A 14,266-nucleotide genomic window follows, 5' to 3' on the forward strand; every position below is an offset into this window, starting at 1 on the left:
TAGAGTATAATGTGCTGTGTCCCCTCTCGCTCCCTCTCATGACTAAATTCCACAGTGTGATAAGGAGATTGAGCAAGTGCAGTCGCAGCTGGAGGACTACAAGGATCCTCCACTGTCCCTCAGCAGGCTCTCACTTAAACAGCAGAAGTTCAAAACATTCAGAGAAGCAGCTAATGTGAGTGTTTCATAGTTTGTTGGTAAAGACATTGTAAAGCAGACGATCATCTGCATATCTGCGAACAATTAATTATATTCACACATGATGCTCCATGAAAATGTGTATCATTTGTATATTATTAATGTTTTTAGTGTTAGCATAACAGTGAAATTTGACACAGTAGTAGAGTTGAGTGTGTGACTAACACTGTAGATACAGTGTTAGTTATAGGGTTTCTGCTGCTCTCACATTGCTAGTCTGATATATTTGATGTATTTTTTGACACATGTTGGTAGTTTTCTTTCACCCAGAACAGAATTCACTAGCTTGGACGCCCTTTGCGGTATCAGACTACATTGATAAACTTCAGTAATCACGACTTTTCATAGCCCACAAGATTTGTGTAGGACACCCTTTATGTCATTTTTGAGGACACAGGCTAATGCTGAAGGCAGTCAGTAAATTCCCAGCAGAGACAGTTACACTAACTCTATTCATTATTCCCCCAGTGTCTCTTGTCAAGCTACCTTATTAGACACTAAAGGCCTCACATTGGATCTTGTTGAATCCTTTAGGAGCTGCACAGCGAGACGCTGTCAGTGCTCAGCGATTTGGAGGGCTGGTGCGAGCTGGACTGGTCGGGCCTGACTGACGTGCAGATCCGACTTCCTCCGGTAAGGGAGAGGCTGAGAGACATGTCCCACTGTCTGTCAGACTGCTGGACCACCTTGGATAACACACAGCGGCTACTGTCCACACTGACTGAGGTACAGCGTCCCTGGAAGAAATCTCTTCTCACATTCTGAAAACGCATTAATGGTTTGGACAAAGAAATATATTGTTTTTTGCCTATCTGCAGGCAACCCAGTGGTGTGATGCAGTCTCCTCCACCTCGTCCTCTTCCTCCACCTGCCCTCTCGCCTCCCTCCCTCCCATCCCTCCATCCCGATTCCAGGATGCCCGTTCCTTAGCCATTGAGCTCGGGGGTGGGGCACTCCTGGAGCTCTGGACCCAGACCATAGAGCGCTACCAGCGGACCGTAGCTCAGGTCAAACCCCGATTCCTCCAGTCCGACAGGAACCAGAATCAGGGCCAGGGGAAATCCAAGACGCCATCTGCCACCAGCTTCTCGGATCTAATGGGTCCTGAGGGGGATGGTGACTGGGGGATTGGAGCTGGTGGAGGAGGGGAGGGGGGACTGCAGTCTTGGGGGTCCCTGGCATCGCTGTTCAGACCACAGACATGCTCCACATTGAAGATAGGGGAGGATAGAGGGAATAAGAAAGAGGGAACAGGGGGAGCAAGTGGAGGAGGAGGCGGCGCTGGAGGAGGGAAGTTCCTACAGAATCTTCTGAATCCTGCGAAAAAGAGCGTGAGTTTGGGATTTTTATCAGTAATCCGTTCAATATATTGATCTTATTTATTAAAAAAGTGCTTGTTGTGACCAACCTCTTCTACTTTCAGCCGACAGACACCCCACTCCCTCCTAAGCCACCTCGAAAGCGCCACCCTAGCTTTGACCTTCAGGCTCTTCTGGCCCCCCGTCGAGGCACGGCGACCCCCAAACCTGCAGAGTCTACTGTGGTCGGAGCGAGTCGTAACTCCCCCATGTCCTGGCTGGGGAGACGGGCACTAGCAGACCCGGTGATCACTACTGGCATGGCTGCTGCGGTCCCTGGATGGGGCAGCGGAGGAGGAGGATGCGGAGGGAGCGGGGTACTGATCCGAGGAGTGGAGGTCAGCAGCAAGGAGGTGGTGGATCACACGGGGTCGCCACGGCAACATGTGCTGCTGGGCAGAACAGAGAGGGAGACAGGCACGGACCGAGCTGGTTCGGCTGCTCAGAGGTTTGTTTGTGTCCAATGTGTGGAAAAGGCCAGTCTGAGATGAAAAAGATGAATAATTTATGTGAAGTTTGTTAGACAACGATTTGATCAGTCAGCATAAATCTTAGATCATTTTATGTTTGATCTGTGTCCTTTATTCGTTCGCATTTCCTGCCCCCCTCCCACTTCTCCTTTCACCCCCACATTTGCTTCTTACGTTCTCTTGCCTTCTCCATACTGTTCTTATGTCTGTCCTCTGCTTCTTCTGTCATCCTGCAGTAAGTTGTACCTGCTCTGGTGCAGGATGCTGAGCTCAGAGAGGCAGTATGTGACTGTGCTGAAGGGGGTGGAGGAAACATACATCCCATTACTGGAGCTCTCAGACACCCCGGCCTCCATCAGGGGGAAGGCAGACGTCCTTTTCCCCAACTGGTCCAGCCTCAGCACCTTTCACTCGCAGAGCCTTCTACCGGCAATGGAGGGCGCTCTTGTGCAGAGTTTAATGCAGCAGGACTGCTTCAGCAAATACGTAAGTTAAGGAATGCAAGAGAAGGAGGGAAAGCAAAAGTGGAGTTTCCAGGTCACAATAACCTGCTACTAGCTCAAAATGACAATAGTAATAATAATAAATCTTTTGGGGATGTGAGCAAGTTGAATAAAGATAAAATGACTAAAATATTCTAGTGAAATTGAGATTTTGTAGGTTTGTGATATTAGATGTATCCATCACACAGCGAGACCAGTTTCTGCAGTATTCCCACTACATCAGGAATAAACCAGAGCTGGACTCTCCACACGTCACACAGGCTGCTGACTACTTTAAGGTAAGAGTAATCAAACAGCTGCTCTCTAACCAAGCAAGTCAATTTCTTAAAGTGTTTGGCTTTGGAGCTTAAACCAGTTTGTGTAATTTCTTTGTCTTGGTGTTAAATAAAATTCTCATTTTCTTTTTTGAAATTGCACTGAGAATAATATTATGAGTAATTTAAATGTGCATGACAAGCACAAGCCAATTAAAGTTTCTTTATTCAACAGTGGCTGCAATTAAAAATGAGCTGTATACAGTAAAGCTAATTACTTGTTTAATGTACACTAGAAAAGCCAATTAAAGGCGGATTATAGAGAAAGCAATTTGAGCTCTCCAGCTATAGTTAAGTAAAACTAATACATCAACAGGATTGTGAGATAACTGAGAGGACTTATAAGACGAGATCACAGTGCTTAAGATCTTTGAGACTGTAGTATTGTCACATCAAGGAGCATTTGTGAAGCCACCAGCAGAGGGCAGTATGGGCTCAATGTCCATCAGGAGCTTGAACACATTGTGGGTTATATCTACAGGCGACTTTATGGTAATCGAGATGGTGATGGTCATTAAAGTGGTGTTGAGGCAACGCGATTATGGTAATCGCTCTGGTTATGGTAGCAATGATAATCATGACCGCAAAGACATAAAGACCACATATGGCTACTTTCTCATGGCTGCTGTGAATAGAGGGAATGCCATTGTGTTTGTACTATATGTGTTTTCCTACCAATAAAATCACGCTTGGCTCCTTGTAACTTCAAGATATAATGACCAAAACAATAATTATCCTGATTGCACACGCCTCAAGTAGCAATTGTAGCAGACCAAACAACCTCTTCACCACAAATAGATAAAAAAACAGAGACTTGAACCAGTTCTCGTCATCAAATTCAACCTAAATGTCATGTAATAATCATCAGTGAACAGTTGTGCAGCTTATTTGGAATAGTTTGAAGTATTTTTGAATAATCAGACCACAATCAGCCATTGCGAAATGGCAACAATGTACCAGACGACCTGTTAAAATCAAACATCCAAGCATATGTGTAATTCAAAGTTTAAATGCATAACAACATAATATTTGATGGAGCATGGGCTAATGATCTGTGGAGTTAGTGAAAATAGCCGAATAATCAACCAAAACACAATCGTCTATTTAAGATGTCACATAATCACAATTTAAATCTACAGTAAGCCCAGGGATGACATTAAGCTATTGTGATATCAATGGTAGTGTTAAAACGATGCCATGCAATTGAAATGTATTAGAATGAATCCAAATGTTTAAGACGTTACAGAGTTTATAGACAACCCAACAAATCGCACTTGAGCTACACCAGGAGACAGCGGAGGAGGAAAACAAGCTTTAAAGGAAGACAACTCCAGCAGAACCAGGCTCCGCTGGTTGGGATGAGGGGATAGAGAAGAGAGAACACAACACAGGCAGGTGGATCAGCAACGGCACAATCAGGAGACACGACGCTCTGAGTCTGAACCTGAGGACGAGGACAGAGACAGAGTTACAGACCTGCAGATAGAAGCAGGAAGGGTGAGGAAAATAGAAGCGCTCGCTGTGTGAAGGAGATAAACACGTACACCTTTAGCAGATGCTTTAGAGTGACATGAGCTTTTCTACCTACAGTATAGGTTTGATCAAAAAGGAAAGTTTCCCAATTATAAGCCTTCAAAGTAAAGGAGGTGTGTTCCTAGGTAAAACCTGAACTGGATGCTTTTCTCCAGTATTTCATAGCCTACTTTGACTATATTCCTAAAACTCGAGCAGCACATATTATAGTGTATTGCATGTTTGTGTTTCCCACTGTTCTACCTCCCTCCTCCCCCTTCTCTTGTAGTCAAAGCTCCCTGCAGCCTCCCCCCTGTCCCCTCTGGCCTTCCCTCACTGTCTGCAGGCTCCCACTCAGAGACTGGAGCAGTACTGTGAGGCCCTGGAGGAGCTGGGAGGCCTGAACCCCGCCTCTGACTCCGCCCTCTCTATGCTGAGACATGCCCAGCGGCACGGGGAGGACCTCCGGGCCAGTGACCTCATCGTCGGATGTCCGGTGAGAGTGCCTGTCCCAGTTTATCCCAGTTTCAGTGTGCAAGTCCCACTTTCTCTACTCAGAGGCTCAGGGAGCAACTCATCTGTCTCCTCCACCAGCCTGACCTGCTAGTGGTTTTAGCAGTGTGGGGTTAATTATTTTGAATATAACAAATACGTATACTTTTTCTTTGTTTTGCACAAGAAGGGTTACTCAGAACCCAGTAGAAAAAAAGTAACAATTAAAAAATATTTAAATTAAATAGTTTGTCTCCACCAACTAGAAACACTTTCGTTTTGCAGTTTACACAGATTAAAAAAAAATAATAAAACAAGTCAGAAAACAACAAGTACAACCCATATCATGCTACTCTGAGATAGTCGTGACAAAGGTACACTTCCCACACACACACACACACACACACACACACACACACACACACACACACACACACACACACACACACACACACACACACACACACACGCCTCCTCCTTACGAGCAAGGGGAGAGATTACTTCAGGACAAACGCTCCCATTGGGCTGTTCCACATTGCACAGCTCCTGTGTGTGGGGGTGTTTGTAAAGTGTGTGACTATGAAGCATCCACTTATATGATGACCTGTGCATCTCGAGAGGGTTAAAAATAAAGTCCTGTGTCATCCGTCGCTGGTGAACGATCAGAGCTCTTGTAGTTGTGAAATTGTTTATGTCGTTTGGGACTTTGCGAGTCTACAATCGGGTCCTTATGAAGCGTTACATAATGTTTGACTTTTATCATCCTCTCTCTGCCTCTGCCAGGAGTCAAAACAACATCGCTAAGTCTCAACCCTGTAATTGACGTGAACAATAAAGTCAGTTTTTTACAAAAGGCATGAGTCAGCTGGCCAATTAGAGTGAAGATCCAACAGAAAGAAGCGTCCTTGTGAAGAGGGAACGTGTCACTATGCAAGGGACTGAATAATTACACTGCTTTGTCTTTTTCTTTAGTGAACTAAGAAGTAAGTGTTTCCATCTTTGTAGCTGAAATGTCTCACAACGAGAAAATCTGCGTTGGTGGAGGAGTTTGAAATTTTGCTCTAGAGCAAAAAAAAAAAAAACTGACAGCAAGCATCAGGTAATAAATATGTCAGAAATGTGTCCATGAAGACCTTCAAATGAGTAACTTTCTAAAGAGCAGCAGATTTTTACCTTATGCTCGGTTTTAAGAATGCAAAAAATTAGCAAGATCAGAGATAACTTTACAATACATCCTTCAGTCGTATTAGTACTGTATTGGTCCTATTTAATATAATTACTGAGCCAAAAGAAACTGGATTGACCACTGGCAATGAAAACGCAATCGATTCCAACTCAATTCATGGCTAAATGGCCTTTTAGGATAGAAATTAAGATGCTATCTTTCTGCGAACGAAGGCCGGCGGCTGGGCCTGAGGCCAAGATAAGTGCATCCTACTAATTTGCTGGTGTGTTTGCGATTTCAGATCCCCGTGGCGGAGCGCGGCGAGCTGGAGCGGCAGGGCGAGCTGTCGGTGTGCGGGGGGGCGCGGAGGAAGCGGGCGGGGGCGAGGAACGTTTTCCTCTACCAGCACGTCGTCATCTTCACCAAACAGAAGAGCCCCGGCCCGGGACGCACCACCTACAGCTACAAACACAGCATCAAGGTACAGAAGGCTCACATGGAAACAGTCACACATGCTGCGTCATCTGCTCCGGCGGCTTTTGTTACAGTAGCTCCATCGCTCGCTTTTTGAAGAGTTTAATCTTCTTCACTGATTCGATCCAAACTTTGACAAACTAAGTCTGTGGTTACTTTTTATGGCCGGAATCCTAATAGCATTTGTTTTGTTTTACCCCCACCATTCTATGTATTGTTGTTTCTCCCTGCAGATGGGCGAGATGGGTCTGACCCAGAGCGTGGGCGAGGACGGCCTCAAGTTCGAAGTGTGGGTCCGCCAGGCTCCAAGAACCAAAGACTGCATCACCCTGCAGGCGAAGGACCGAGAAGAGAGGGAGGCCTGGACCCACGACATCGCCCATCTCCTATGGACGCACGCCATCAACAACACGGGTACGGTTTGAACTTTGACCCCCATCAGCCTTCACCGTGGACCCACAGAGTCTCAAAGGGCTTCAGTGGAGCTCCAGGTGGTTTGATGTTCACAAAACAGAGGTAACGTGCTGCCGAGTGCGTGACAAATTGCCTCCAGTGACATCAGTAGACAGAACATCTCTGCTTCAGGCAAACAGCACAAGCCCACGTTTGCAGCCGCCAGCAGAACATGTCCAGGTTTTTGACAGAACTGTCAGCTTTCACATTGCATTGTGGGTAATATAGGTTAGCTGTTGTTCAGTGTGCATGACGTTTCCATTATGAGACAAAATATTCTCATTTATTGAAAGTCCTGCAGAGTTTTTCAGGATGTAACACAAAGTGCACAGAGCACTGGTACTTTTTACCTCTAGAGGTTATTGTTTTAGAGGTCTAGTCCCATGGACGTGCGTTTCAGTGAACCTTAGAAGATGAATCAGATTCTTCAATGTAAATACATCTGTCATGAGCAGAGGACACATAAAAAACCACCAGCGCCCCCTCCAATGTTTTGTTAGATTTCTGTTCATTTGTTTATACAAAGCTTTCTAAACACGCAGAGCTGCTGGATATCACATGTCATGTCCATCTACTCATATCCATAAAACCCTGCATGGTTTCCTGTAACTGGCTAAGATTACAGTATCACGTTAGATAAGATGCAACGCAGCTGCCATTAAAACGGCCCTGACACATTTTTTGGCACAGTTGCTTGTTTTTCAGTGGTTCTTACTCAACAATAGACAAACATCCTTTTCTCCCAACAGGCCAAGTCCTGTTCGAGAAACTATAAATATTCAGTCTTGTATAGTGATGTGGTTCACATAAAATGTGCTGCAACGCAGGTGCACAGTGTGGTTTTGATGGAAACACTGTGGCAGTTGTATTTATATATGATTTCTCTGCTTTCCCAGAGTTATGTCTGAAAGAGTCACTGTGTATGGGACTTTCCAGTAAACTGCTGCTGGATGCCACAGGAACGCAAGGCGCAGAGCTGGACTCCATCTATAGTCTCAATGACAGAGGTAAGTTGTGCGAGGCAACCTACCAGACGGGTGTAGACGTTTCACTGGAAACCCTTCAGCTCCACTTCTCACCTTACAGATACACAAGTGCGTCTACAGGAAGTGGGTCGGGGTTTATGTGACCAAGTTGGATTACTAGACTTTTTTGCGAGCTAAAAAACATACTTGAATATAGACAGGAAACAAAATGGGTGTATCTGGGAGTATCTTCCATGTGCCTAATAAAGTGGTACATGTTTATATGTATTATTTATTTTTGTTATATAAATATTTTTGGGGGAATGAGTTACAGTTACCCTAATAGTGCCGTTGTTTGTGGCCAGTAGGTGGCAGCGCAGAAAGATGTAAACACTTTGATTTGCGTAATTTTGACTAATAGATCCATAATTTGCATTTTGTGTGATTGTGTGTTCACCACATGAATACATGAATACAATCCTATGTTACCGTTGCTTTAAGCATCTGTGACCTGTTTGAGAACCTTTTTCTCTTTTCGGTAAGTGTAGCTAGTTGCTCATTAGCAACTTGCTAACTTTGTTATTGAATGTTTATGGCAAAATTAATGTTGTTCTTTAAAAAACAAAAATTTGACTTCTTTTTAATTTGCAACAATGACGTTTAAGAGCTGAAAGGCACTAACACTCACTAAGACACAGGACTACAGGTTGGGTTGGGTGTTTGTATTTAGTTTTTGTTTGTTTTTTTAAAATACTGATCAGCCACATTCCTGTAGTTTTCCACATTGTTCAGAGGTCACATTGTGAATTCAGGAAGAAAAAACAATCAATTACATTAAAATCCAAAAGAGCAGGAGATACTGAAATAAGAACACAGTCTTGCTTTTACTTAGCAACAGCTTAGCTATTAGCGACACGAGTCTCCTCCACCTACACAAAATTAGCAACAGGTTTACACAAGCTCCCTGCTGAGTACACTGAGTTTAATTATAGACTTACTGGACAAAATAGAAAACCATAAAATGAACCTACAAACATACAGCAGGCATCAAAACAACCTAATGACAAACAATATCACCCCACGAGTTAAATAAACACGAAGATAAAACACATAGAGAACACCCAATGTGTAATAGAATTCCTCAGAGCCACCATCCGGCCTCTAAAGGCCGCTGCTGCCCTAGAGCCAAAGTGATTTCCCATTCATGGCTGGTTGTAATGCACATACTGCTCACCAGGTGTCTCATTGAGTGCAGCAGCTCAGGATTTCAATGCATGAATTGTCCTCTGGGACAGAACACTGTGTTAAAAATTCATTGAACAGGATGAGAAAAATGCTTCCTCACTCTCTCTTTGCGTGCCTCCCATACCTGGTCTCCTCCATTTTTAATTTCAAGAAAACAGCATTACGCAAGAGGTTTACATTATAAAAGTGCACACACGAAACCCATGCATGTGAATTACATCTGACTGCACGACTGTATTGAACTTGTTCCACCCTCTGACTTATGCCCAAAGGGACAGGCATTTAGAATAACGCCTCTCAGATATGTTTAATGCCATAACCACTCACGCTCTCTCTGTGCCTCTCAGTCCACAGTAGCTGCTCGGACTCTTCCTCTGTCGGCAGTCAGAAGGACGGGGGTTCCCCGGCGTCTGGGAGGGACCCCAGGAGAAGTCACTCACAGGTGTGTAAAAATAACTACTGCCATTTCACTCAATGCAGTGGCGGCAAATGTAAACGCTTTCTTTACGATTAAATGTAGATTTAAATTGTGGGCATGTAGAGGAGTAGATGCTTTTGAAGGGTAGTAACAACAAATTGAGCAGGTGGTGTCCAAATTATGTTGACTATAAGCTGCAAAGTCCACAGCTGTCTCCCTAAGATCCATATGCTCACAATACACACATTACAATTAGAATAATGTGTATTTGTCAGGACTCTTCATGCATAGTTGCTTTTCTCTTGCCTCACGTGTCGACACATTAAATATTTAGGTTTGTCATTTTGTGTGTAGCAAAACTAGCCTTGACTTTCCTTAAGCTGCAGTGGAACTGCAAACACTGACGCTTCCTGGTCTTTGGGACTAGTTGATCACAGAACGCAGACACGTGTCTCTATCAACTGCTTTGGAGAAAAATGTCAGCCATTTGTATGTAGCCTATGTCTGAGACCATTGAAGCCGCAGTGGTGAAACTAATGGCGCTTCATCGGGGTGATTTATATGCGTGTCCTTCAAACAGCAAGAATCGGTTGTGTATGTCAGTAAAGTGAAGACAGAGTGCATGCATATCCTTAGCAGTAAGGACGCAGCATCTCCACCGTGGAGTCTAAATGAATTTGCTCTGCACACACACACACACACACACACACACACACACACACACACACACGCCCGTGCACACACACACATTGTCTCAATCTCCTTATCTAGCAAACAGAATATGACAGATTGGCAAACAGACTGCGCTGGGAACAGATTGACAGACAGACGGACACATGCAGCCTAAATAGATAGGGCAAACACACAGACAGCGATATGCACATATTCAGCAACAGAGGGAGGATTGCCGCCTGTGCACGCGTGAGGGCACGCGCTCGTTTGCACTGAATATGAAATGACTGTGTCTGTTCCCCCCCTTCCTCAGAGTCAGTCTCCCTCTACAGCCGTGTAACTGTCATCTCAATGAGAGTAAGTTACTGTTTATTGCATCCTTCTTTTTATCCCTGTTTCTCTCTGTTGTTGCCGTCTTGACTTTAGCTGCTTGTCTTGCTGCATCGCTCACATTCCAACTGTTCACCTTTTGCCGATTTTGCCATTGTTTTTATAATGAATAGTTAGGCGTTATGACATTGTTAATATTTGACTTTATTTTGATTTCTCCAAATCAGAAACTGGACCCTGGACTTGGTTTAAATATCTCTTCAGGCCAAACTGGATTTCAATGAGCAAGACCCTTGGACTGTATTTGAACTTGTCCCAAATACTTGCGCTTCCTCCACTTCTTCCCCGGCCCCCCTTCACCTCCTCAAAACAAATAAAATGCTTTGACCATGTTGAAACTCCCAGCTCTGGTATGATTCCCCCGAAGCAGAGCTGCATCCAAAAAGGATCAAAACTGCCCCGTTCAAAGCATGACAAGCACCAGCAGGGCTCTCTCTGTGCTCCGCCATTTTGGATCTGCCAGTCTCAGTTGCTGGCAGAGTCACTGACACCAAAGGCACTTCAGCCACACAGTGCGGCCATTGTCTGCCCCGCGGCTCCCCACTAGGCCAAACCACTTGGTCTGAACCACTGACTGCCTGGCTGGCTGACTGTACGCATCACATGCTCCAGCATCTGATAATAAACAGGAAGTAATATGCAGAGCGTAAATCCACCGTAGGATTGCAGATTTAGAATGTATTATGTACTTTGTCATTTTCCTGCCGCTGAATGGAGTACTGTAGGGTTTGATTTGCCTGCCTGTGTAAAGCACATGGCAGAGGCTAGGTGTGATTGCATCTATGCAAATGAGGCAGGGGTGGTATGAGCACACACACACACACACACACACACACACACGCACACACACATCTCTCAGCACATGCAGTCAGTCTTATTGTTATAGGACAGTGGAGCACTGTTCACTTCACATGCTCACACACACTCACTGTGGCCGTTTTAAAGCCCAGCACAGTGGCTAAATCAACGACATGCAAGGTAACATCTGAACACGTGGGCTGCAGGAAGCATTGCCTCGATGTTGTACATTATCATATTGGCCTTATTCATTTTGTGTTTTCTGTTAATAGTGGTAAAGAATTAAAAATGACATGTTAGCTAGTCTTGTTTAAAGTGTAACATTTTTGGTGCCTTACAGTGTTACTCAGTGTACTGATAATGAATTATTATACCTGTAATATGCCATATTATATATGCCAAAGGTATAAAGTGGGTGTGTGTGCAATGTTGATTTGTGTACAATGAAGTATTGTTTGAGTTGCCAGCTTCCTGGTTGGGAGGGTCTCTCCATAAAATGGAGAAATGTGGATCTGTTTGTCTGTTTTCTGGTTTTACTGGGTTTGTGCTTGCGAACAAAAAACAACATCCGATTGTTCCTAATGAAATCTGACTTCTAGGGCCAGATAGTATTTGACATCCGCGTGCTGGCAGATCAATTTAACTTAAATGTGAAAGGAAGTGTTTTCACTATTGAGTAAGAGGATAAGAGACCACTTTTATGATTGTTATGATTGTTTGATAAACAGCTAGCTTGGCTCAGGTCGCAGACAACAAAACACCTGTCAGAATTTAGGCTCGTGCTCAATTCTTCTTTGAATTCAAACCACTCGTAGTTTGATCATTTTGGCCAAGGTTCATCTGGCTGTCTTCTCACATCAGCTCAGTCAACGCGCCAATAAGATACCAGTTAGCTTGGCTCCGTCCAGTGGTTGGGCCACATTTAGGTCACTTTACAAGGTACAGGGTCATTATTAGCTCTGGAGTTAATTATAAGTGAATCTGCTTTTATTGAACATTGCTATAGCAGTCATCAGAGTGGTACTGGTCTCGTCATCCTACAAAGTGAAAGTGGTAGTATGCCACACTATGTAACCAGTCCTTCCACAAATTGTGTCTCTAACAAAAGATAAAAATAGCTTCCAGCTTAGCTCTAGTACTTTTCCAGTTTTAATACTGGGTCCATTGACATGTTGCACTGCAGAGTTAAAAGTCTGGTGGAGATGTCACATAGTAAACACAAAGATGCACCGAATATGCAGAGGTAGTCAGATGTACAGTATTATAATAGCTCCAATGATTCATCCCAATGATTTAATTCAGCAAGCATTCAGTCAGTAAAACCAATCAGCATCCACTCGCCAGTTTGATTGGGAAGCATGTGCATCAAACAGTATCATGCTCAAGGTACGTTATGAAACCATCAGGTAGCGAACGCCGGCAGCGGCGGGAGGTCAGGCCCGTGTCTCCAGACACCAGCAGCAGCAGTTTGTTGCTGTTATCAGATTTAGCACGTTTCATATCTGCATCCAAATTCAAAAATTGCAAATGGCTATCGAGCCACTTCTGAATCAATATGTAATTTGTTGGCTTGGAGAAGCCCCGTACACTTCATAGCCTTTAGCTGTTTGGTACATTGCGTTATATTGGAAGCAATGTAATGAACACCATCTTTCATTCTTACTGCATTATAGATTGTCATATGCAGAATTCCTCGCTTTTGTGTCACATTGCAAGGCAGCAATATGTACATAAACCTCCCTCTTGCTCTTTCTCTGCGGCACTCTCCGCCTGATGTTTACATTTTTTGGAAGGAATGTTGGAAATGCATGTTATTCCTACTTGATAATTGTACTTTGACTGTTTTTCACTTTTCTGTGTTGAATTAAAACCGAATAGAAGCTCTGAACCTCTCCGAAGGGATTTAATGGCGTGGGTGGAAGGTTGTGCTTGAACCTTGTAATAGGTCTAACCTCAAAATGAGGCCTATAACCTTGTAACCTCAAACTTGCCGTAATGAGTGGGGTCTCGCCTGTGAGAGCCAGCTGTGCCGCTGCTTCCACTAGGCCCCGCGAAAACCAGAATGATTAGATAACTACAGAGCAGCGCCATATCAAATAGTTCCAGGGATCAAATTCTCTAAAGGAGGGGAGGGCAGTTTGAGAGCACGAGTGTGTGTGTCCATCTGTGCACAGAGAGAGGAATGAGAGATAAAGGGTGGGCAGAGAGACGGGGGGAGCAACAGGAAGGGGCAAAACTGAGCGAGAGAGAAAGGCAACGACAGAGGAGAAGGACAGGAGACAGTAGGTGGGAATGATGGGAAATGAGCGAGGGCGAAGGGGCAGACAGACAGAGAGGCACAGTCAAGGGGAGAGCAGGAGCACGAGGGGGAGAGGAGGCAGGGAAAAAAGAGAGGGGGGCTTATAGAAAGAGGGAGACACAAAGTAGAGTTGGAACTTTTTTTTCTAATGGAGAGAACTGAGAGACGGCCGAGAGAGCTGCAGAATGGGTGAAGGAGAGAGAGCGAGCGGGGTAAAAGGGGGGATGTTGACAAAGCAGCGAGACTGTGGCGAACAAAGAGAACGTGAAGAGAATGAGTCGGGGGAAACATCAAAGGGATTTTTCAGGCCTGGTTACCGGGACAACAGACATTTGCATGCGATTAGCTTTTTACATCATATTAAGAAGGGTTAGGGTGAGGGAGGGAGGCGGGGGGAGGCTGAGGGAGGGAGGGAGGCAGGGAACTATAGATCATACGCACACACTATGAGATAGTGTGAGGCGAAAAAAACGAAGGAAAAGAAAGAAAGGAAAAGAGGAACGCCGGTCATCTCACGCGGATAAACTGACTTATAAGCAT

General features: G+C 44.6%; 1 protein-coding gene across 3 annotated transcripts in view; it reads left to right on the plus strand.

Annotated features, from left to right (window-relative positions):
- arhgef40 (Rho guanine nucleotide exchange factor (GEF) 40) overlaps positions 1–13,311 on the plus strand; it is a 44,330-nt gene extending 31,019 nt beyond the window's left edge. For 2 of the 3 annotated variants that reach the window (XM_055504756.1, XM_029133415.3), the window contains 13 exons: positions 56–175; positions 733–924; positions 1,017–1,529; positions 1,622–2,004; positions 2,263–2,512; positions 2,718–2,807; positions 4,645–4,851; positions 6,314–6,493; positions 6,720–6,900; positions 7,836–7,946; positions 9,497–9,591; positions 10,553–10,596; positions 10,797–13,311. In XM_055504756.1, coding sequence (XP_055360731.1) covers positions 56–175; positions 733–924; positions 1,017–1,529; positions 1,622–2,004; positions 2,263–2,512; positions 2,718–2,807; positions 4,645–4,851; positions 6,314–6,493; positions 6,720–6,900; positions 7,836–7,946; positions 9,497–9,591; positions 10,553–10,579 — 2,349 coding nt within the window. In that variant the 3' untranslated portion in view covers positions 10,580–10,596; positions 10,797–13,311. Of the gene's footprint in view, positions 1–55; positions 176–732; positions 925–1,016; positions 1,530–1,621; positions 2,005–2,262; positions 2,513–2,717; positions 2,808–4,080; positions 4,341–4,644; positions 4,852–6,313; positions 6,494–6,719; positions 6,901–7,835; positions 7,947–9,496; positions 9,592–10,552; positions 10,597–10,796 lie in introns of those variants that run through there. The other variant, XM_041068818.2, reaches the window with a different exon arrangement.
- The last annotated feature ends 955 nt before the right edge of the window (positions 13,312–14,266 follow it).

Source organism: Betta splendens, chromosome 2 (genome assembly GCF_900634795.4).
Source record: "Betta splendens chromosome 2, fBetSpl5.4, whole genome shotgun sequence".
Taxonomy (NCBI): domain Eukaryota; kingdom Metazoa; phylum Chordata; class Actinopteri; order Anabantiformes; family Osphronemidae; genus Betta; species Betta splendens.